A 24,564-nucleotide genomic window follows, 5' to 3' on the forward strand; every position below is an offset into this window, starting at 1 on the left:
ATGGGCTATTTCCTTCAGTCCCATAACACATACCAACTGCCATTAGCCCACAATAATAACCTCATAGGCAGTCAAGATTCTGCTTAAGGGCCAAAGTAATTTTCATTAAATTGACTCTAATCTGAAGCCATTAATAAAAATGCTACTGGTTAGTGTAGTGAATACATCAGGAAAGAGAAAATCTCTTTCCAACAATGTTAAATCCTCAGATATGAGTGGATGAAACTTATTTAGACTAGTAAAAATCTTAATGTTCTTTCCCTATGGTGATACACCTACCAATTTTAATTCTGAACGCACTCATTTCAATTCAAAGCCCATATATTTCAACTTAAAACAATAGCAAAAAGCAGAAAGAAATATGTAGGACATAGGCAAGGAAAACTGAAAAAAGTCTAGGAAAAAAGTTGAATAAATGAAAAAATATGCTATGCTCATGGATGGAAAGAAAGCATATTTTATATTTCAAAATTCTCCTATATTAAAAGTTTTAACCAAGTTTAGTATTTTTTGTTTATATCATTAATAGTTATAATTTTAAAAAGTATGCTATTAAAGTCAATCTGGAGGAATAAAAGTAAAAATATGTAATTCAGAATAATAATATTGGTGACAACGAGGGCAGGGAAGTAAATGTACCCAAAAAATAAAAAAATATTAAACCAATGTGGCATTTGCACAAAAATGCCAACAGATAGTTTAGAAGATAAGACGGATAGTTTAGAAATATATCGATAACATATCAATATACATACATGGCAATAATTACACTTACCGGTAAACATCTTAGTAACAGCCTTACTCTGTTTTCGGGCAGAACACAGAAGTAATAGCCATGGTGGAAAGAACTCATGGTGACCAGCTAAAAGCTCTGCAACAGTTCCAGATAAGCTGGTAGACGTCTGTTCACCTTCAGTAATGTTACACCCTTCATCAACAGAATCAACAAGCAGATACAGGCTTTGCTGGGGAGGCTTCATTCCCAAAAGAGGGAGCAGAACACATCTGTAAAACACATTCAAATGAACATTTTGAATGTTACTGGCTATGATGTTTAGTTTAGCATTCAAACATTAGTCATACAGGTTATAAATATATTTTAAGAATACATAAATTAAGGTTTTAGAATAAAAATATTGTACAAGTTTCAGTTCCTTACTTTAAGATACTAGTCCTAAATAGTCCACATTTCAGTAACAACATTTTCCACAATAAAGTAAGTGAGAGAGAGTGTGTGTGTGTGTGTGTGTTAGTAATTCAGCTAAGGAGGACAGTAGGAACTTTAGGAAACCACATTTCAATATTCCCTTCCTGATTTTTTGAATCTCCAATAAAAAGCTCGAATTGCTTATAACCAAGTTAAAATGTGTTGCAAAGGAAAAAAAAAAAAAAAACCTTTGGGGACCACTTTAATAAAAAGAAAATAGCAAGTGTCCCATATCATTTAGAAATGTTTCATTATTATTTCTCTTACAAAATGACTGCAGGCTATACTAGCTTGTCACGCACAAATTTTATTTTTAAAAGATGGTACAAAGATAAATTACTATAATCTACGTCCTGTTTGGTGTATGTTCAAATTTCAATGTTAAAGAACAAATTATTACATTTAATTCAACAGAACAAGCATTTCCTACTCATAACTTATACTGCAATCGAATATAACATTTTCATAGCTGAAACAATGCTCATTCATTTTCAACAAACATTTACTTAACCATGTCATGTGCTGAATAAGGCACTGAAAGGGACATAATCCATTTAGTTATGAATACCAAAACTTTACAGCTAATACTTTCTACAACTCTCTTCTTAAACTTTCAATCCCATAGCAACCAAGATCTAATTTATCACTATGTCCTACCAATATTTCTTTCTAAAAATCTCTCAAACCCACCTCAGTCTGTAACATCATCATCCTACTCCACGCTACCATCATCTCTCTCACCTGGGCCACCATAATCACCTGGATGTTCTGTATGTTACATGTCTCCAACCACTTCCCCAGAGTTCTACTGCAGCCAGAGGAACCTTTTTACAATACTACTCCAGCCACACTAGCCTTCTTTCAATGACTTTTATTAAATAAGATACAATTACACAAGGACCTTTTCATTTTTTTTTTAAAGATTTCATCTGTCAGAGACAGACAGAGAGAGAGAGAGGGAGCACGCACAAGCAGGGGGAACGGCAGGCAGTGGGAGAAGCAGGCTTCCCGCTGAGCAGGGAGCCCGATGCAGGACTCAATCCCAAGACCCTGGGATCATGACCTGAGCCGAAGGCAGAGACTTAACCGGGAGCCACCCAGTCATCCCACACAAGGACCTTTTCATTTGCAGTTTTCTCTGCCTGAAATGTGCTTCTTTTCTCTCTTCATGTAATTAACTCCTCCTTAATCTTCGATTGTAAGCCTGAGAGTCACTTTTCCAAGATTGAATCCCTGTAATATGCTTTCATAGTATTAAAAATATTTCTTTCATAACACTATCAAATTTGCAGTTAGACTTATTAATTTAATGTCAATGATCCTTATTTCTTCCTTTACACTGTAAGCATCAAGAAAAGAGGGACCATGTCAGTTTTGCTCATGAGTGTACTCCAAGACTTAGCATAGTGCTGTGCCCATAACAGAACTTAAATAAAGACTTGACATTGTTGTAGGCTAGAATGGAAAACAAATGACTTCAATGCATTATGCTCAGTGCTATGATAAAAAGCGGTAACATCACTAATGTGATTGATAAATGACCAACTCAAGGGAAGTAGAGAGGAAAGGCAGAGGATGTCAGAGAAATATTCAAATATTAGGTGCTCAGATGAATTAAGTTTTGAAGAACCAATTATAGTTTTCCAGGAATTGTAATAAATTTATAATACATTTTACAATAAATTATAATTAAGAGGAAGAAGGGCAATCCTGACAGAAGGAATATGCTAAATTTGGGAAAATTTACTTTACTGTACCTTATGTATATATTTCCTCTATTATGAGAACAAAGAAGGTTGATGAATAACAGGTACTATAGTAATATTTATACCATAGTATATAACATACCAAAGTAATGTACTATAATCACTGCCACTTGAGAAGTAACACAGTGCTATGGGAGTACACAGAGGGCCAACTTAGAACTTACTTTTGACAGGGATAGGGTGGGGGAGAGCTCAGGGAAGCCAAAAAAAAGGAGCTTAGTCAGGAGAAAGAGTTAGGGTAAGGACAACACACAGGACCAAAAAAAAAAAAAATCTAGTTGTGGGAACCTCACCTGAAAGTCTTGAAGAAGAGAAAGACCACTGAACAAAGTATGGAAGAAAAGTTAGGAAAATACGTAAACACTGGGTTTTATAAACTTTATTATGAAATTTGGACTGTGATCTAAGAGTACTAAAGAGCCACTGAAGTACTTTAAGGCAGGAAATTGAGATGTTTATATTTGTGTTTATAAAGGTAACTGGCTATATTTGAAGGAAAGCCTGAAGCAGGGTAAATCTACAAGGGAAGAGTGAGTTGGGAGGCCACTGCTTATTAAAAAAAAAGGGGGAGCACCACTGCTAACTTTAATTCAGTGTTTTACATGCTTTAAGTACTTTACATATCCACTAACTCATTTGATTTTCACATAAAGTCTTTAAGATGGGTACTATTATAATACCCATTTCCAGATGAGGAAATCAAGGCACATGAGGATAAGTCATTTGTCCAAAGTTAAAGGAAGGGATTCAGGTCTAAGGTCTGACTCCAGAACCTACACAAGGATGGACCATTCATCCTAAGGTTTGCCTGGGACTTTCCAAGTTTTAAGCACTGATTTGAGAAACTAGCTGCACCTCCTCCCCACCCCCAACTCCTAGGCAAACCAGGTGGTTGGTCACCAGAATTTATACTCTTAACCACTAGGGTCTACTAATTATATTATAGCAAATATTATAAGGATTTGAGGGAAATCTGGTGGGTGAAATTGATAGGATTTGATGATTATTTTGTTGCTTTTGCTTACTAGTTGTTTGCTCTTCTTTTTATCGTTTCTTAAAATAAAAACTTAATTTTTTCATACTTTCCTTCTAATATAATCCTTTAATACTATGAATTCCCTTCTTAACTATTTTCAATATCATCTAGTTCAAAATAATTTCCCTTTGATTCCTTCTCTGAATTACAGGTTTTTTAGATGTGAGTTGTATAGCTTTCAAATATTTGGTGATTTCCCAGGTTTTTTAGGTTATTGTGTTATTATCATTACTTAATTCAACTGTGATCAGGTAACATACTTCATATAACTTGCATACCCTTAAATTTATTAGGATTTGTTTTATGGCCCAGAATATATCTATCTTAGTAAATGTTGTATGGACACCTGAAAAGAATGTGTACTCTGCTATTGTTGGGTAGACTGTTTTACAAATGTCAATTAGGTCATTTGGTGATAGTATTGTCCAATTGTTCTTACTGATCTGCTGTTTATTTGCTCTATCCATTATTGAAAGGGGAGTGTTAAAATATCAGAATGTATGTGTGGATTTGAATGTAATTAAGTCTTCTTGCAACTGTATTAGTTTTTGATATTTTGAAGTTGTGTTATTACTAAGAAACAATTATGACTGTTATATCCTTCAGGAATTGATCCCTTTATCATTATGAAATGATCCTCTCTGATCCCTGGTAGTATTCTTTTCTTCAAAATTTACATCACCTGATATTAATGTAAGCTTTTTCTTTTGATTAGGCTTAGGATAATATATATTTCCTCATTCTTTTTCATTTAGACTATGTGTCTCTTTATATATAAAGTATACTGTAGGCAACATATAATTAGATCTTACATTTTTATCCAAGCAAACTGACATTTAATTAGGATATTTGCCATTTACATTTAATATGATTATTGATATGGTTCAGTCTAAGTCTACCATGTTCTTGTACATATCTTTTGCAAGGTATAAGCACATCTGTAATATATATTACTAGGATTACAGTTGCTAGGTTAAGGGGCATACCTGTGTATACTTTGGTAGTAATTGACAAAACACTCTCCTTAAAAATTACATAAATATATATTCCCAACAGCTATGTAAGAGTGCCTGTTTAATTTTTACACAGATACATTAAAAAATGGCATCATTGTAGTTTTAATTTACATTTTGTTTATCATGAGGCCAATCCCATTTACATATGTCTAGGAGTCATATTTCTTTTTCTTTAAACTGTGTCTTTATATCTCTTTGCCCATTTTACAAAAGATTGTCAATTTTTCTCTTTTTGGGACTCCTCAGTATTAAGCAAATACATTTGTTGCTAATTTTTTCCACTATTTGTTATTTTTCCTTTTGACTTTTTAACATATTTTTTTTTTGACATGCAGTTTCTTTTTTTATTTTTATACAGATAATATATCAGAGTCTTTTTTTCTTTTATGATTCCTGAGTTTTATGTCACATTTCCCAACTCTAAGCTTGAAAAGCATTTCCTCATGTTTTCTTCAAAAGCTTTGAACATTTTACTTTTATTTTTTAATCAAATTCTGACATAAAGATGTGACCTAGGGTTCCAAATTTTTTCCACATGTCTCCACAGATATCCCAAAACTATTTATGAGATTATCTTTCTCCTATTGATTTGAAATATCTCCCTTTTCACAGAGTAAACCCTCATACATGTTTTGGGCATGTTTCATCTCATTCCATTGTCTTACTATCTTTTCTCCAAGCACTTTTTTTTTTAAAGATTTTATTTGTCAGAGAGAGAGTGTGAATGAGAGTGAGTACAAGCAAGGGGAGTGGCAGGCAGAAGCAGAGGAAGAAGTCCAATGCGGGACTTGGTCCCAGGACCCTGGGATCATGACCTGAGCCCAAGGCAGATGCTTAAGCTACTGAGCCACCCAGGCACCCCTTTCCCAGCACTTCTATTTCTGCTTTGTGCAACTGTTTAACTCAGGTAATTTCTTATTAATTACGTTTTCATTTAAGGCTGTATGTTTGGCCATAGATTTCTTTTTTTCCATGGCAACATTTTTTTTGGTGAGTGTTTCTCGTGCTCTGCTTCTCAGATTCCTTCCTCTTTTGTTCTTGAGATGTATTTTTATATATCTGTGACAGCTCTTCTTCAGTAAGATAAGTTCCCTCTGGACCAGCAACTGCAGGTTAGTAGCCAGTGTCCAGGCTTGTAAGAATTCTCCTTATGACTCAGAGTTACGGGCATGAAAAATATCTTTGAGCTTCTACTTCTCCCCAGCCAATTAAGATCAGAAGCTGTGGGGATAAACATAAGGCAGGGTTTCTTACCACAATCCCCTCCTAAACTACCCCCAAATGTCTGACTCATTCTTCCCTGCCCTCTTTGTTTTCTCCCTAACTCAGTCCAGGGGAACTTCTAGCATAAGTCTACAACCTGTCTCCATGGTTCCAAATAAGAACCTTTATATACTCTTGATGATATTCAGGGTCTGCACTTATTTTAAAGAATAAAAGCTCTGCCAGTTTTGTCTGCATCTCAATTTGATATCAACTTCCACATTATATTAAGGTTTGGGCTTATAGTTCTCTCATAGTTTTACTTTCTTGCTTTTGTACTATTTTCCATGCCTTACTTACTCATATTATAACCAGAAGCCAATCTATGGCTTTAAAAATGTTGAGTTCTTTTTTCTAGCCTTGACCTCACCCTAAACTCAAAAGTAAAAATCCCCCAAACTATCTGCTACCAATCTCCTGTGTGGATGCCCCATAGGCACCTCAAATTTAGTATGTTTAAAGAAGTAATCTGAAAGGGCACCTGCACCCCAATGTTTATAGCAGCAATGTCCACAATAGCCAAAACATGGAAAGAGCCCAGATGCCCATCAACAGATGAATGGATAAAGGAAGATATGGTATATACATAAAGAAGATACACACACACACACACACATACACACTATGGAATACTATTCAGCCATCAAAAAATGAAATCTTGCCATTTGCAATGACGTGGATAGAACTAGAGGATATTATGCTAAGCGAAATAAGTCAGTCAGAGAAAGACAATTATCATATGATCTCACCCAAATAAGTTCTTCCCCACCTGCCTTTCCAATGTCACTTGATGTATCTCAGCATCCCCTAGTTTCTTTTTTTCTTTTTTTAAGATTTTATTTATTTGAGAGAGAGAGCGTGTGCGAACGAGCGGACAAGTAGGGAGAGCAGACTCCTTGCTGAGCAGGGAGCCCAATGTGGGACTCAACCCCAGGTCCCTGGGATTGTGACCTGAACTGAAGGCAGAAACTTAACCAAGTTAAGCCAAAGTTCTTAAGCCAAAATCTTAGGTTTCATTCCTGAGTCCTTCCTTTTGCTCCAGTCACAATGCCCTCCTTTCAGTTCTAACAGTAAACATGTCTTTTTTTTTTTTTTTTTTTTTAAAGGCCAATGCACTTGGTACTCCCTCTGCCTAGAAAGTTCCCCCATATAGAATTTCTTGTCCTTTATGTTTCAGCACAAATTCTGCTCCTGAAAGACACGGTCCCTGATCACCATGTCTTAAGAAGACTTCATCATCACTTATTGCTGTTATTCTAAACACTCCATCTCAACTGTTTTCTTTGTAGTGGTTATCATATTCTCAAATTAATTTATTGCATTATTTGTGTAGTGTCGTTGTAAGGCTGAAATGAAGCTCTTCCACCTCCATACCCCTCCTCTAGGACTTGGCTCTCACCTCCTACCACACTAGCTACTCTTCTTCACATCTTCTCAACCTTTCAATTTTGAAATATATCAATATTCAGATCTTGGATCTTCTCTTTCTCTATTTACATTCACTTTTTACATAAGTTTATTAATGCCCTTAAGTACCATCTATATTCCACTGAAATTTATATATACAGCCAGCACCTCTTTTCTGAATCTAGACTTGTGAATCTAACTACTTACTCAACTTTTCTGCTTAGGTATCTGCTGTTGAACATATTAAAACCTAAACTTCAGACCTCTAACCCTCAACTTGTGCTTCCCTTAGTCTTCTCCGTTTCAGTAAAGGTCAATCCCATCCTTCCAGTTTTAGGCCAAAAATTTTAGAATAGTCCTTTACTCCTCTTTGTTTTCCTCATCCTCCACATCCAGTGTGCTTTCAGATCAATCTTAAAAATAATCAAAACAGAACAAGTCTCACTACCTCCACCACTTTACCCAAGTCCAAGCACCACTGCCTCTTTCCTCCATTTCTACACTAGCCAGGTACTGATTTCCTGTTTCCACCTTCACCAACCCAGTTCTCAACAAAGTAGCCAATGTGATCCTTTAAAATCTTAAGCCAGAGGATGTTACTACTCTGTTTAGAAGACCTGATGTCTTCCAAATTACTGAAACTAAAAATAAATGTCCTTACAACAGCCTTGAAGGCCAGACATTGTATGGATCCTGTTCTCTACTTGTCTCCTACACATACCCTGTTGCTTATTCTGTTCTAGCCACACAGGTTCCCTTATTTTTTTTGGATTATATTAAACCAAGTTCCACTTCAGGACTTTGCACTTGATATTTCCTCAGTCTGGAATGTTCTCGTCAGAAATTTTCTTCACAATGCCCTAATCTCCCCAATGTAAAATAGCAATCCTTCTCCCACAATCTCCCAGTACATCACTACTATCCTCCTTACTCTAGTTTGATTTTCCACACAGCATTTACTGTCAATTGATATGCTATTAGTATCTTATTAATTTTTACTTTTCTACCAACCACCCACTCCAACCCAAAAAATGTAAGCTCAATAAACACGATGACATTTCCACTTTTACTAATATATCCCAGTATTAAGAATGGCATCTGGTGATCCAAGTATCCAATATATAATTGTTAAATGAATGAATGAAAGAATGAATGAATAGACCAGAGTAAAAGTGAGAACTCAAAAATACATACATACATGTTTGTATCTCACACTGGTGGTATTATAGATTAATAGTGAAAGACATGCCACTCAACAAATGCCAGTAAAACAATCAAGTAGAGAACAAGTTTTTAAATATTCAGACCCAAAAAAAGTAAAACATAAAGGAAATAATAAAAAAATACTCACTTTTTACATTTCAAAACAAAAATTTTACAAACAAAATGACAAGCCATAGGATCAAAGATATTTAAAATAGTAAGATACCATTTCATGTTCACTTTCTGAAACATAAAGAACTATGACAATACAGTAAGTGTCAGTGACCTAAAAGAGTAATGGAAACTCAAATACACAACACTGTAAGAGAATAAACTGTTACAATTTTAAAGGTTAGTTTGGTGCTATCTCACAGAGTTGAAGATGAATATACCCTATGATCCCAAATTTCACTTCTAACTATGCAATTTGGAGTCACCCTTCACTACTTCATTTTTAGTATGTATGCCCAAGAGAGAATGTTAGCAGCATGGTTTTGTAGAAGTTTAAAAGCTCAATACAACTTTTTGGGGGCCGGGATGGGGAGTGAGAGTGCACCCATGCAGTCAAGTCAGGTGGGGAGAGAGAGAAAGGGAGAGAGAGAATCTTAAGCAGGTTCCACGCTCAGCACAGAGCCCAACACAGGGCTCGATCCTATGACCCAGAGAGCATGACCCCAGTGGAAATCAAGAGTGGGGCACTTAACCGATTGAGCCACCAGGCGCCCCATAAAAAGCTGAGTACATCTTAAATGAGTATCAACATGACAACAACAACAAATGAATCATAACATAAAGACTGGAATTATATATTGTACAGTAGTTAAAATGAATCATTCAGAACCACATATAACAACATAGATAACATAAAAAAAAAAAAGTTACACAGAAAATATTGCAGAATACTGCCAGGAACACAATGCCACTTATATAGAAGAGTGGTTTTGAAAGTGTGGTCTGAGGTTCCCTAAGGGTTTCCTATACTCTAGAACCTTTCAGGGTAAGAATAAAACTAAGATATGATTTGCCTTTTCACTCTAGTTCTCTCTCAAGGATACAGTAGAGTTTTCCAGGGGCTGCATTCAGAAGCAGATATGATAATCCAATTGTCTTTTATTAAGCCTAATGTTAGAAAGAGTTGTAAAAAATGTGTAACAATGCTCTTCTTTTAAGTATGTGGTTTTGGTTTTTTTTTTTTTTTTGGTCCTTGACAATATATATTCTTTCATTTAAAAGTTACTTATGTTAATATGTAATGAATTTATTTTTAAATATTTATTAGTACATATTTAAGTTTATCAGTTTAAATTTCAAATACAGCAAATACTGATACATAACCCACATAAAGGTTCTTTGACATCCTTAGCAATTTTTAAGAGTGCAAAGAAAACCTAAAATAAAAAAATTTTGAGAACTGCTGATACAGAATCAAAACTGTATAAAACTTGAGCATATAACTAGTATGTGAATATACATACATATCTCCCTATGTAGTCAAACTGCATATAAGTTAGTCAAACTACATAGATATAAAAAGTAAATCCATAAGAGGAGTCATCTTACGGGGTATGAGATCAAAATTAGTAAGGGATACCTGGGAAGGCTTCGAATGTGGATTATTTTTTCCTTTAAAACAAAACAGAAAACTCAGACTTAAAGCAAATATGGCAAAATAGGTAGGCAGATGCACATTTGTTTTCCTATTTTATTTCTTGTATAACTGAAAAACTTCAGGGGTAGGAACAATACATCATTTTTTCCACAAATTCTTTTTCTGCAACCATTTCTTGTAGTTGGTGCCATTAATTTTTATGTTTCAATTCCTGTGAAGTCCATGGTTTGCAAGCTGCTTCTCTCTCTAAATTAGCAATTAATAAGCATAATAATTGAGATTTAAGCTACAAAAGTTTTTTTTCTCCTTTCTAATGAATATGAATTTTAAATGATAATCTCAGAAAGATTTATAAGAATGAAACTATGAAACAAAGATGAAACTACGGATTTATGGAAGAGAAGCAAAAGGTGGCCTCATGATTCACATCATATAACATCAATCTGATGCTATTAAAGAGTCTTCCATTTTATAAAAACTAATTTCAACATGCATAAGAGACTACAAATAAAATAAAAAATACTGGTTCAAATGGATCCTTGTTATCTAAACTATAAAATTTCTCTATATAAATTGCTCCACAGAAAAACGTGTACTATTTCAAAACTGAATATGGTTAGAGCAACACAAATTATCAATATGAGCAAATTTATAATGTTTTAAATTAAAATATAGTTATTCCTCAATTCAAGAAATAGTTAAGGTCTCTACTATAGTCTATGCCCTGGAGATAGAAAGGGAACAAGACAGTCAAGCTGTCTGCTCATTCCACTAGGTAGGCATAAAGTCGAAGTAAACAAATGCACAAAATAATTTCAGATCATGATAGACACTGAAAATTAAGAAATAAAGAAAATGAAGTGGGATAATCTGATGTAAGACACTGACTGGGTGGGGAGACTTCTTAGACTCAATGGAAAGGAAAGGCTCTCTGAGGAGATAATAGTAAAGCTGGCATCTAAGTGATACCAGAGCAAGCAGTCATACAAAAACCTGCTGGCTGGAACTTGACCTATTGCAAAACATAATAAGGGTAATGATGTGGATAAAGAGCAATGAACAAGGATGAAAGTGGTACAAGCTGAGGTCAAAGGCTAGGCAAAGACAGGACCATGTAAAGCTTAGATTTCATTCTAGAGGTAGTGAGAAGCCATTGGCAGATGTTAAGCAGGTAAATAATATGATCTGATATTCTAACGGCTTTGTGAAGATAAGAGGGACAACTATAGCAATGGGAAGACCATGTTGGGAGGCCAGTGCAGGAATCTACACAAGAAAGAATAGGAGTAGCAGAAATGGGGCTGCAGAGAAGTGAAGGTATTTGTTTTATCATTGAAATAAAACAAAAGTAGTTAACGGATTGAGTGTGGGGGATGAATGAAATTGAGGAATCGATTTCTAAATTTTTGATGAAAATTATGGATTTCCTATATGAAATATTATTTCCTTAGCTTTTTTATTGTTAGCTACTTTTACAATAGTGGTATATTACTGGTTGCATACCTTTCTCATCCTCTTTGAACTGAAAAGCTAGCCACAAGACCTTCTCATGTGATAGTAGAAGCAAAGAGGATAAGCACAACTATTCACGCACATTTTAAGCCTCTATTTAGATCATGTCTACTGACATCCCACTGGCCAAACCAAATAACATGGTTGAGCCATATGGAAAAAGGCAGAGAAGTGTATTTCTACTCTAGTAGAAGGACCTGTAATACCATATGGCAAAGACCAAGAATACATAGAAAGATGAAGACCAAAAACAGATAATTCAATCTATCACAATTTCTTTTTTTTTTTTAAAGATTTTTATTTATTATTTGATAGAGAGCACAAGCAGAGGGAGAGGGAAGCAGAGGGAAAGGAAGAAGCAGACTCCTCACTGAGCAGGGAGCCCGAATTGGGGCTGGATCCCAGGACCCTGGGATCATGACCTAAGCTGAAGGCAGATGCTTAACCGACTGAGCCACCCAGGCACTCCAATCTATCACAGTTTCTATGTATTCAAATCATAAGTCATAATTGTAAAAGGTCAGCAACTTCTGGAAAGCTCCAAATCTTTCTTCTAGATAACAACAAGTAAGGTATAATTAGTTCTCTTAATTAATACTTGTTTTTTTATTAAGCAATTACATGAGCACTTAAAATTCTATTTTATTACCAAAGACTATATTTAACTATGCATGTATATAGTAGAAAAAAATAACATTAGAATATATCTGAGATTAGAGGGACACCTGGATGGCTCAGTCAGTTAAGCATCTGCCTTCGGGTCAGGTCATGATCCTGCGGTCTTGGGATCGAGCCCCACATCCCTGCTTGCAGGGGCCTGCCTCTCTCTCTCTTCCCCGCTCATGCTCTCACTCTCTTTCTCTTTCTCTCAAATAAATAAATAAAGTTAGATAAAAAATATATTTCTGAGATTAGAATAACATGAAAGAGTGAAATTGACTTAAAATTTAAGACAATTATATATAGTATGGTAAAAGACATAACTAGAATGACTGTAGGGTAAATAGGCAACCAATCAGAATATACTTCAAAGATGCATTTTTTTTAATGTAAGCTCTATGTCCAACATGGGACCTGAACTCACAACCCTGAGATCAAGAGTCACATGCTCTACTCACCAACCCAGTCAGGTGCCCCTTAAAAGGTATTTTTAAAGACAGAAAAGTATTTACTTATTTTACTTCATAAAATCAAACCACTTTACCATATGGAAAGCATTTTATTTCATAAAATTTTTTTAAAACATCAAAAATGCTAAAAACAAAGTGAAGCAAAAAAAAAAAAAACAACCCAAAAAACAAAAAGAAAAATATCTGCAACATACATAACTAACAAAAGATCCATATCCTTATTTTATACACACACACACACACACACACACGAAGTTCTTACTAAACACTGAGAAAAGTAAGAATATTCCTACTTTTCACATCTCTTACCCCCTTTAACACTCTCTTATATGCTTAAAATGTTTCTTGAAACAACAAATGAGCTTGTGTGCTCTGATGAAGTTTTGGAAACATGATACATATCTTAGATGGAACAGAATGAAATTATCAAGACCTTTTAATAAAGGTAAGCAGAGAAATTTGAATTTGCTGTATAGGTTATCACAATCTCAGAGGAATGACGTAAAGAAAGCACTGTTTTACTATGGTTAATTGGTCAACTATGAACAAAATGAATTAGAATGTAAAGGCTAAAATTACGTAGATCAACTAGGAGTAGATGAATAAATATTCTAGATTAGGATAAAAGATTCAAGAAACATTCTAAGAAAATGATCAAATACCTTAGAATAAACTAATAGAAAATAAAGAAAACTCTAGAAACAAGCTGAGGGCAGTGCTTCTTAAATTTCAATGTGCACAGGATGCACTTAGGAAATGGGTTAAAAGGCAGATTCAGATTCAAAAGACCTGATATTCTGCCTTTCTAATAACTTCCAAGAGATGCCAATAATGTTGATCTTAAGATCACATTTTTAAGTAGAAAGAGTCTAGGAAATAAGAATTAAGGAACAACTTAGATACTAAGAGTCCGTTTTCCAAGAATTCCAGATAATGGTCAAGTTTCATATTATACGCTTTCATCCTGTATCCTTCCCTCCATCTTGGCACTTGTTAAAGTTGCATTTATACATTTATCTTTGTGATTATTTGTTCAATGTATATCCCCCCACCCCACACTTAACCCAGTGTCCTGTTTGGCTCACAGCTCTAGCCCTGACACTGAGCGTATTTCTGGCAGCCAGCAGGTGCAGCATATTTGTTTCAGAAATAAATGAATGAGCCAATGAATAGAAATGCTGAAAGAGATGCTGATTTGAAAGACGGAAAGTCTAGTGAAGAACACTCCAGTGAAAAGATACATGTTGATCAGAGTGAGCATAAAGGCTGTTGATGCAGTTTTCATTGCTATCATATTAGATATGAGCACTGGTAACCATGTAAGTAAATAAAATTATTGAAGGAGTATGTATAACGAGAGAAGAACTAAGTAAGATTTGTTGGACAAACAGAGAGAACCTAGAGCAAGGGTGACCAAAGAATGTAGTCAGGGGATTTTGAAAGGAAGAAATTACAAATAATGAAAAAAGTTCTAGAATATATCATTGAAAGCTAAGATAGAATGAGCAATGAGTTCAGAAACTACACTACATAAATATCTTTCTGTGAATATATATTATATAGAAGTATAGAAGTCAAACATCACTAAGTTAAAAAATGAAGTCATAGATAAAAGTAGTATTTGCATATACAAATTCGAGATGATATGAAGATTTAGTGAGAAATTTAAAAAAATACATTTTTTTTCAGAGGAATAGGAAACATGTTTGTGTCTGAAAATGCCAGGAGGAGCCAGGCTGGATATATAAACAAATGAAGTGGTCTTGGAATAGAATATCAGAGTGGGGGAACTGGATCAAATTAGGGTGTGTAGGCACCATCTGAAGACAGCAGCTAACTCAGCTCTACCAGATTACTGATTCAAAAGAATGAGAACCTAATATTGTCAAAATTTCCATTTTTTTGTTCAAGAAAAACAAAGTCTGGATGTGTGTGTGAAATTTCCTGAATTGGGTAAAAAATATTCTACTTGTAGGGCATAACTTTACTCTCTCTGGTCTAAAAAAAACAAAAAAAAAAAAACAAAAAAACTGAGTTATTAAGAAGTAAATGAAAGAATGGCCAACCAGAACTAAAAATGTGACTGAAATTAAACAGTATAGATATGGAGCAATATGTTATGTCATTACAGCAGAAGTGATTAAGGTAGAGGAATGGTTCAGCAAATGATAAGGAGTACCAGGAACAGGAACCAAAGGTAGCAGCTCTTAGATATGAATATAAAGAGAAAGAACCCATCAAGGGTAGAAAGAAAAGGTTTTAGGAAGGGAAAGTGGGAGGGTTTGAATGAATGGAAGTCCATCTTAAAGTAAAAATAACATGGTTAAAAATTGGAAACAACGGACAATTCAGTGAAAAACGACTATCTTAGACTAAAAGAAATAGAATTTTGATTATGAAAATATTAATCCATTTATTTTATTTAAAATGTGAACAATAAAGACACTTTACAAGATCTCTTAATCTGATAATATCTAAGAATAGATAATGACAGTTATTTTAAGTAGTATTAGTTATACAAGACAGATAATGGAAAGGGAATATTTTGCCTTGAAAATACCCCAAAACTGAGGGTAAGTGGGAAGCATACACTCAGTCTCATTCTGTTCTTAGTCCCTTTGTTGAGTATGCCAAAAATACTTGGAGCCAGTTAAGACAGAAGATAGACATCTGGCCACTTAAACTATCTGGACTAATGCCATATTCATACATGCTAAAGAGCAGACACAGAAGGTTAATAAATTAATAATCACTATACCAGTCTGGTCTACATTGAAAACTGACCTAAATAATATAACATTTCAATTCCTTTTCTTATCCAAGAACTTCAGCTGTCCTTCAATTAGGCTCAAACATATTCTAGATAGGTAAGTAGCATAATAATCACTTAGCACTGACTATACGCAAAATGCTGTTCAAAGCACTACAGTAAATATAAAAAATTAATCAGTCATGAATAATGCCATGAAGAAGCATATGCCTAATGGAGGAGATAACAGAGAGATATGCATAAATAACTACAAAAGAAGCTAAAAATCTAGAGAGATACAAGTGAAAAACTATAAATGTTCAAGAAGGAAATAAAAAGATTAGAGAAAAGATTCAACCATTTGAGGATTCCTATCTGACATAAAAAACAAATGTCAGTTTGGTCTTCCAGTTTCCAATTCTTTTCCAACAAGCATTTCACTACTAACACATTTTCTTGCCAAACTCTCAAAGTTTAGTCAGTCATCCTAATTCTTCATCATGATTTTATTCCATTTACACATTACAGAGAAGAAAATCTTTTTACTAAGGAAAATTGTTATCACACATAGAAAACTCATACCTGGTCCTGCAGACTGTTAACTAGAAATAAAAATTAGAGAATGGTATCTACCAGGAACAAAAATTTGTATTTCCCAGCACCACATCCATCTAAATCTCCAAGAACATCCTTGAGTTCAAGGACCATGACAGTAAGGTTCAAAAAGGAGATTCTCGTTGAACGAAATAACCACGTTCAGTTGTGCTTCTAAACCAGTCACAAGATCTGAAAATCTTTCTCACATCCCTAACTTAGATACCTTGACAGTTCTGTCAAAAATAACTGGAATTTGTTTTACAGTTTTATGACTACCAGGAAACACTAACACTAACTCTAGAAAATACACAAAATATACAAAGTTTTGCAATAAGAGCCTAAAGGGGAAAAGGCAAAACGAAAGAAATCAGCTTCTAATTTTCAAGTAAAAATGTAATTGTCATCAACTTAGTTCCATCAACAGAAATGAGAAAAAAAATTCTAAACACAGTAACAATAGCTTTGCAATTTAACCAATTAAGAGAGAAAAATGAAAAAGGGAAAATAGAAATTAATGGGCCTTCATTCATCATACCCTTTAGTAGATCATGTAATTCCTTCCAACTAGTGTTAAAACATTCATGTATTGTATGGACACTATAACAACTGTTTACCCCAAATATTATTTCTTTATAGAAATCGGATAAATATTATTTTAAGAATTTAAGCTCTGTGAAGGCAGGGCATTTTGTCTGTTCTATTCACTGATTTATCTACACCTGAACTCTACTTAACACAGACAAGGTTCTCAATAAATATCTCCAGCTAAACTGTGCTTAAAACACAAAAGACTCTTCAAGGGGCTCCTGGGTGGCTCAGTCGGTTAAGCATCTGCCTTCGGTTGAGGTCATGATCCCAGGGTCCCAGGATCTAGCCCCACATGGGCTCCCTGCTCAGCAGGGAGCCTGCTTCTCCCTCTCCCTCTGCCTGACACTCTGCCTACTTGTGCTCTCTCTCTGTGTCAAATAAATAAATAAAATCTTAAAAAAAAAGACTCAAATATTTGTTATAAGAATGAATGAATGTCAGAAGAAATTTTGTGACAACTAAATCTAAAAATCAAGGTAGTACATCATGTCAGAAAGGAAAGAAAGCAGCAACATTTAACTAGATTAAAATAATGTTCCTCTTATTTTTATTATCATATAGAAAAAGACCAGTAATTAACAAGTTACCACGTAGGTCCATGACTTCACGTAAGAAGTTTTTTTTGTGGTATTACATATTTTATCTAGTATCATTGAAGATAAATACTAGGGAAAAAATTAGGAAGTAAACTGAAGAAAGGTGTATAAAATGCATTCGATACTGAATCGCTTCTCTGCAATTTCCCCAACTTTGTGGAACTGTGAAGAACTAAGATTTTTATCAATTTTCCAATACTATTAAATTGTCTCACACATGAATATATGAAACCATCAATATTATCAAGTGTTAGATGTTAAAAAGATGTTTAAAAAAAGTGGTTTTTAATTTTTTCAAAAGTGAAAAAATATTTTACTTTGCTTATATTTCATCTCCCACCATGTTATAATAAGCTCTGATCTCTGTCTCCTTTGAAATATTATAACTTCTTGAAAACAATGATTGCTTACCTGTTGAATTACATTTCTCCCTGCCTAAAGAAAATAGATTCCTATTAAAATTCTCTAAAGGACTTATTTAACAAATCAATCACCAATAAACCTAAAATAAAATCTTAACTCTCTGTCCAAAAGTAAAGGCTTAGATTATCTAATGCCATAGACTATGCAAAAATATTTCTCTTTAACTATGAATTGTATTCTCATATTTGCATTTCATTATGGTTACATTAGAGCTTCACAGTCTTAGAGTGTACTCTATGAATTATCAGAAACAGTTGTTAGAATACCAGAGTCACCTAATTTAATGATTAATTACTTTAATGATGAAGAAAGAATGTGACCCAGGTTCTTGAAAGATCCAGGAGGAAATTAAAAGCACCAAAATGTTCCAAATAGAAAGACCATGCTTCCTTTATCAAAGTGATTAATTTCTTCTGTCAGTCAGAAAATCGGGACTGGTGTGGTTTTTACATATAGCTCTAATTGCTTCTTATTTCCCTTCAATTAGTTAATAACTAAAATTCACACAGGGAAAAAAAAATTAGGAGGACCATCTAAGTAGAAGGACCTTTTTTCAGAAAAATCTATGATACCATACAGAAAGATCTGCTCAAAATGAGAATATAGCAAAAATATAGTTATCAGACATTATTTTAAATATTTAAAGGCATTTGAAATTTACATATAAATTCCAAGAAAATAAATTGTATAATTACCTAATTTAGTTGGACTAAGTTCAACTTAGTTAGCTAAGTTCTTTGAAACTGATTTCCTAAGGTGTTAAATCCAAATAACTTATAAGAAATGAAATTATAAAAAATGAAAATTCAGCTCTTCAACTAGGGCTAGGATCTTCAGAAAAAGTAGGAAGTCAATAGGAAAAGAGTTGTTTATGTACAGAGATTTAAGTCTCTTAAAAAGTAGAGATTCATATATTAAAGACATTGATTCTATAGACAGTGATTTCACATTTAAAACTGTCCACTGAACCTGGTATTTCATATTTGTGCACCAGTATCACCTAACAGATTTACTTGTTATTTAAAAATGATCTACTAGTTTTAACCCTGATGTTGGTGGCTAACAGCAAAAGATAACAGATTTGCCCTGAGTTTTATTGGACTGCACTTATACATTAAAAACTCTGCAATAATATCACACCTCGCAGAGACACATCCCTTTGGGTGACTTTAATATACCCATCCCATGTTTGAATTCCATACCACTATCCATAAAGATCATTCCGGCCTACGACTGTATCACTTACACGGGTAATCTGGAACCTACACTCAAATCACAACTGTGACACACACCCCTGTCCTCCACAAACTTCTAATCTACTCTCCCCCTCAAGTCCTTCAAAGAATTTGATTACAAACCTGTATACATACACACATACTTCAAATCCCAGCTCTGCCACTTACTAGCCTTTAACCTTGGACAAGTTACTTAGGCTTTCTGTGCATCGGTTTCCTCATCCATGAAATGGGAATAATAGTATCTATTTCACAGGATTACTATGAAAATAATTCAATATTTGTAAATCATTTAGAACACTGACTGACACATAGTGTTTACTATACTATTAATATTTTCAGTATCACTTAAAAATTAATAGTTTTCATACCATTAGGTAGGAGGACATCATAAAAATAAACACCACTCCTTTCAAAGCAATTCAAATCCTGCTTAAATGACTCCTAGAGACATACAGAGAAACAGACAGACAGACAGACAGCCACACACACACACGTACGCTAATCACCACACAGTATACCTGCAGCTTTGGGGGACAAACTTTTGCCTGCTAAGAAATACTTACAGTGTAGGGATAAAAGTATATGCAAAATGAGTAATTCAAGCAGCAGTGAGGCAATAACAAGCACAAAAGTAAGAACTTCCCTGCTTTCTTTTACAATGAGCAGAGGAGTGATATGCAAAAAATTATTTTCAAAGAATCATGTTTTCTTTGCTCACTTGCTCTTTTCTTAGACCAATCCATTTATCAATGGAAAAATGCTTAACTGAAGTTAGGAAGAAGTTGTTTTTCATAATGCTCACTAAAAGTACTAAAATTATGCCAGATTTTCATTATTTTATAAATATCACATATTTAAAAGTACCACTTAACTTTTTGTTTACTTGAAAGGGGACTAAACCCCAAACACAGATTTTCTTCAGATTCTCAATGGCCAATGATCTCTTTCAAAAAGGACTTGCCTTACTTAGAGAAATAATAATACTACAAGCAAAAAAGATAGGAGATTCTATGCTGAGAGTTCCTTTAAATTCGGCGTCATGTGCAGTTCACCCTCCCTCAAAATGTAGCCTATTTTCCAGGCAGCTAAGTGGTTTTCTCTACCATAAGAACAAATATCCTTTATTAGTTATAGATAACGTTAGAAAAGTAAATAAACAATTGCCATAAGTTTAAAAAAAATTACGTTTCTGCAGTGTTTCACATTCTGTTATTAAACAAGTAAAATAAAAGACATTCTTTTAATCCATATCCTGTACAACACAAAGCTTAAATTCTGTTTCCTTCAATACTCAAAGTAAACATGTGTATTTACAACTACAGATTATCCCCAAATGTACAGAAGTAGTACAGGTACCCGACAAAATTTAAACAGACAAAAAAACTAAAAAAAAAAAAAAAAAAAATCTAGAAAACACTAGAAACCAGAACATCATGGCATTGTTATTGTTACCTTTTAAATGCTTCAGCTGGGTTCCTTTCACATTCTCCAGGCTGTAAGAGGCTTTGGACCGCTGGATCCCTTAGCTTATCCTCATATCCTTGGAGTAGTCCACTGCGGCAGATCTGGGCAACTAGACCTCTAATAAACCCTCCAACACACAAAGTATCAGAGTCCTGGGCTTTGCAGAAATGAAAGGCCAAAGCCTGGCGATGTAAACCTCTCTGCAAGCTTATAGGTGAACTTGGCCACAACAGCTCAGTACATAGGGCTGTCTTGCCACTGCCAGGCCCTCCTACCAACAACACACCCCAGGCAGCTCCTTTTCCAGAGACAACACTAGCATTATTCCCAGAATTCATTACAAGGGACGGTGTGTTGACAGCACTATTGCAGCAGTTGGTTTTCTCCTGGAGGCAATGCTGAAGCTTGTGGAAAACCCACTCCCTACAGTAAAACTGCTTCCCCTGCAGTAAACTCGTTTGAGCCATTTTGCAGACTTTCTCTTCCCAAGGATTAGTCATAATAGGTTCCTTATCTTCAACATTTGCTAGATCCCGGATACATCAACACAGGTCTTTACATCCATTAGGACATAACTTGCAAATTAAGTTGACTGTGAATGATATAGTAACGAGTTACAGTAAAACCCAACAGCCACAGATGCCATTTGCCAATAGAATGTGCATGACTTTATTTGGCTCTTTACTCTTGATTATCAGCAGAGAATGTATTAGTTTAATTGTTGAACTGGTGGAAAATTGCCTGGTTCCAAAGCGTGGCAATACTTTCCCTAAATCTTGATGGGTCACATAACTCCATGGTTATATCTTGGGAGTTTATGTGATTGTGGATGTTTCAAGTGTGCAGATGAGACAATACATCTGGAAAACTAAAGAGAATGCCCAATCTTTCAATTTGTACAAAATGCTTCTCCAGATTCGAAGTGTTAATTCTGTATCTGAAAATTAGATGCAGAAAAGATGTCCATTATAGTAAATGCCATCAAAGAGATTACACGTATACAGTAGATAGGTAGCTCTATATTTCTTGTTGACGGATGGATAGTCACTCAAAGTACCAGACCTTGCCAGTTTCAGGCGTCTGGGAAACTGCCATGGAGGGAACTGTTTCAGATTAAGGTCTTCTATGTGGCATAAATGACAGGCCACTGTGAACACCTTCTTAATCCAAAGCATTCGTTAAATGCATTTTTCAAGAGAGTAAATTCTTAATGAACCTGTTCACAGATTTCTAGGTTCAAGATATCTGGCAAATCAACAATTTCCACAAGTAACTAAAATAAAACAAAATATCTTGGTGCAAAATATTGTATGTTAAGAGCCTGTTTACTTAAAAGCTTACAAAGGATACAATTTGCCAGTTAAAATAATCTCAAAATTCCATATACTTAAAAAAAAATCCATATGCTTCATCTTTGGCACTTTGAAAAAGTTGGACAATTATCCCCAGAATCATAATTACATTTTCCTTTCTGTATTTTCCTTCCTCTATGGTTATGCTTCCCAAACAACTACATTTTAATCAAGTTACTCTAGATTTAAAAAAAAAAAAGAACTTCATGTAGAAAGAAAAAAAAAAAGGCTTTATGCACACACAGTAACATCCTTAAGTCCAGCCAAAAAGGTCTTTCCGAGTAGCTTGGTAGAACAGCGCCAGTTAAAGGAAGCTCTATTAAACTGCACAGTCCAGCCAGTCAAGGACTCTGTTGACTCGGCTAGTCACACTTCTTTGTTGATAGTTTGCAAAATCTAGGGGATGCTTACCTGCGTTGTGGCTGGATGAGAATGGGTTAAAAAAAAAAACAAACTGAGGGGAGGATGGGGATGATCTTGAATGATAAATCTAAACACAAGTACAACGTGAATTCCTTCCTTCCTCGGCGCTAAAGATAAAGGTTTCGGATGCGGGTGAGGAATGGAATCTACTACTGTGGCCGGAGAAAAGGCTGCTGGGGAGAATTCCTTCCGAGACAGAAAAGGGATAAGGAGTAGAGTGCTTCGGGGCTGGTGGGTGTCTGCCTAGAGTTCCGGCCTCCAGTTTCAGCTGACAGACAAAAGGAACTCCGGGATTCCCAGAGACGGGAACCACCTTCGGTCTGAGCAGCCTCCAGGAGCCACAGGAGGGCCACCTCCGAGAAGCCACGGACGGAGGTGCAGCTTCCACGCTGAGGTCTTCCCTTCCAGAAGGCTGGGAACGCCCCAACACCCCGCCCCGCCCGAGATTTTGGGGTGTGTCTTTTGAGGGGGGAGGGGGTGCCCGACGTCCTCGCCAATCCCAGAGGAGGGGGCGCCTCCCTGTCGGTGCCCAGCTCTGCGCCCCCACCACACGCGCCGCTCCCGCCCCCGCCCGACCCACGGCGGAACGTGGGGAGAAGTCGGTCTGGGGCCGGCGACTGAAAGGGTGGGTGGGTGAGCCAGGTTCGAGCCTAGCCACAGCCCCCGAGCTCCCGACCTGAGGAGGGGCCTCGCTTCTACCCCCGCTGCCGCCCCTCGGTTACCTCGGCCCCAGCCGCCGCCGTGGCCGCCGCCGCCGCTGCAGACTCTAAACCCCAGGCACTTGCTCCTCTGAGAATCCGCGGCCGCCAGCGCTCCCCGGACTCCAACTGCAGCCGCCTCCTCCACCCGGCCTGGGGTTCGCTCTCAGCTCCAGATCCTCCTGTTGGCCCCGGCAACTGCCAGTTCCAGCTGCCCCAGCAGCCTCGGTCGTGCTCCTCCCAACCCCCACCGGCCAACCGCCGCCGCCGCCGCCGCCGTCAGGGCAGTGACTGTCTCAGGCAGCCCGGGACTCGGCCGGCTCCGCCCCGCCCCACTCCGCCGCCCCGCCCTCAGGCCCAGGCCCCGCCCCCACCGACCGCTCGGCCTTTCTTCGCCCGCCGGCTCCTCCCCTTGCCCCTCCCTTCCCCCCAGAGCGCCGGCCCGTCGCCGCCCGTGCCTGGGCGTGTGCGGGCGCCTGGACCCCGCTGCCCGAGTCGCTGGGGAACCTTTTGGGGGTGGCCTTGGGGCCCCGCCTTTCGGAGGGGCGGAGAAAGGGGCGGGGGCTGCGTTCTCACGTCCCCGAGCTCACGCGAGTCGCTGCCCCCACCCACCCCGTCACCACTGGGCCTTGAGCCTTTCTTTGTCTTGCAGGCCGGGAGGGACTCGCTGGCTCTGGGGGCCCTATCCGCTCCTAGGAAGGGCAGTTGAGCTGGGAGAGTTGCCCCTTGCCTCTCCCTTAAACCCCTTGTTCCAAAAGACCACTCCAGACCCGTCCTATTCTTCAGTGGTCCGGGCTCCCTTTCAATCCATTAAATTCCCTTGATGCTTTTACTTTCTCAGTCTGGGACTGAGAGAAGCAAGGCAAGGACTGGGAAGAATGTTGTAAAAATAAAAAAATAGCAGGGGTATAGGGCGACCTTCCCATCCGCCTCATGAAAAGGACATGGCCTCCACCAGATGGAGGTTGAAAGCAGTCATGGTTCGGACTCAGGCTGCTTCCCTCCTGGACGGTTGGATGACCCGCAGGGGCCACTATAGGGGAAAAAGTCCATAGTCGAGGTCAGACTGTAGAATCAGATGAACTGCCCTAGAAGGCCTGACTATAGGCAGCTACTGTTGAACTAGACAGGCCAGGTGTTTGCACTCACTTGGACCTGGGTTCTTTAGATTCCAGATTTCTACTGGGAAGGTAAATGTACTGTCGTCAACTGAGAGAGTGGAAAACGTGCTATCTTTATTGTGTTATTATTTATGCTAAAGCCATGAGCTCTCCATCTCCCATTCAC

General features: G+C 36.8%; 1 protein-coding gene across 1 annotated transcript in view; it reads right to left on the reverse strand.

Annotated features, from left to right (window-relative positions):
* ANKRD50 (ankyrin repeat domain containing 50) overlaps positions 1-23,564 on the reverse strand; it is a 30,871-nt gene extending 7,307 nt beyond the window's left edge. The window contains exons 1-3 of the mRNA XM_045880481.3: positions 23,302-23,564; positions 20,793-21,741; positions 776-1,005 (exon numbers count right to left, since the gene is read on the reverse strand). Coding sequence (XP_045736437.1) covers positions 776-1,005; positions 20,793-21,304 — 742 coding nt within the window. The 5' untranslated portion in view covers positions 21,305-21,741; positions 23,302-23,564. The remainder of the gene's footprint in view (positions 1-775; positions 1,006-20,792; positions 21,742-23,301) is intronic.
* Positions 23,565-24,564: the final 1,000 nt, after the last annotated feature.

The sequence above is a fragment of the Mirounga angustirostris genome, unplaced genomic scaffold (genome assembly GCF_029215605.1).
Source record: "Mirounga angustirostris isolate CCGP_5_RB_7025 unplaced genomic scaffold, mMirAng1.0.hap1 SCAF_2, whole genome shotgun sequence".
In the NCBI taxonomy this organism is placed as follows: domain Eukaryota; kingdom Metazoa; phylum Chordata; class Mammalia; order Carnivora; family Phocidae; genus Mirounga; species Mirounga angustirostris.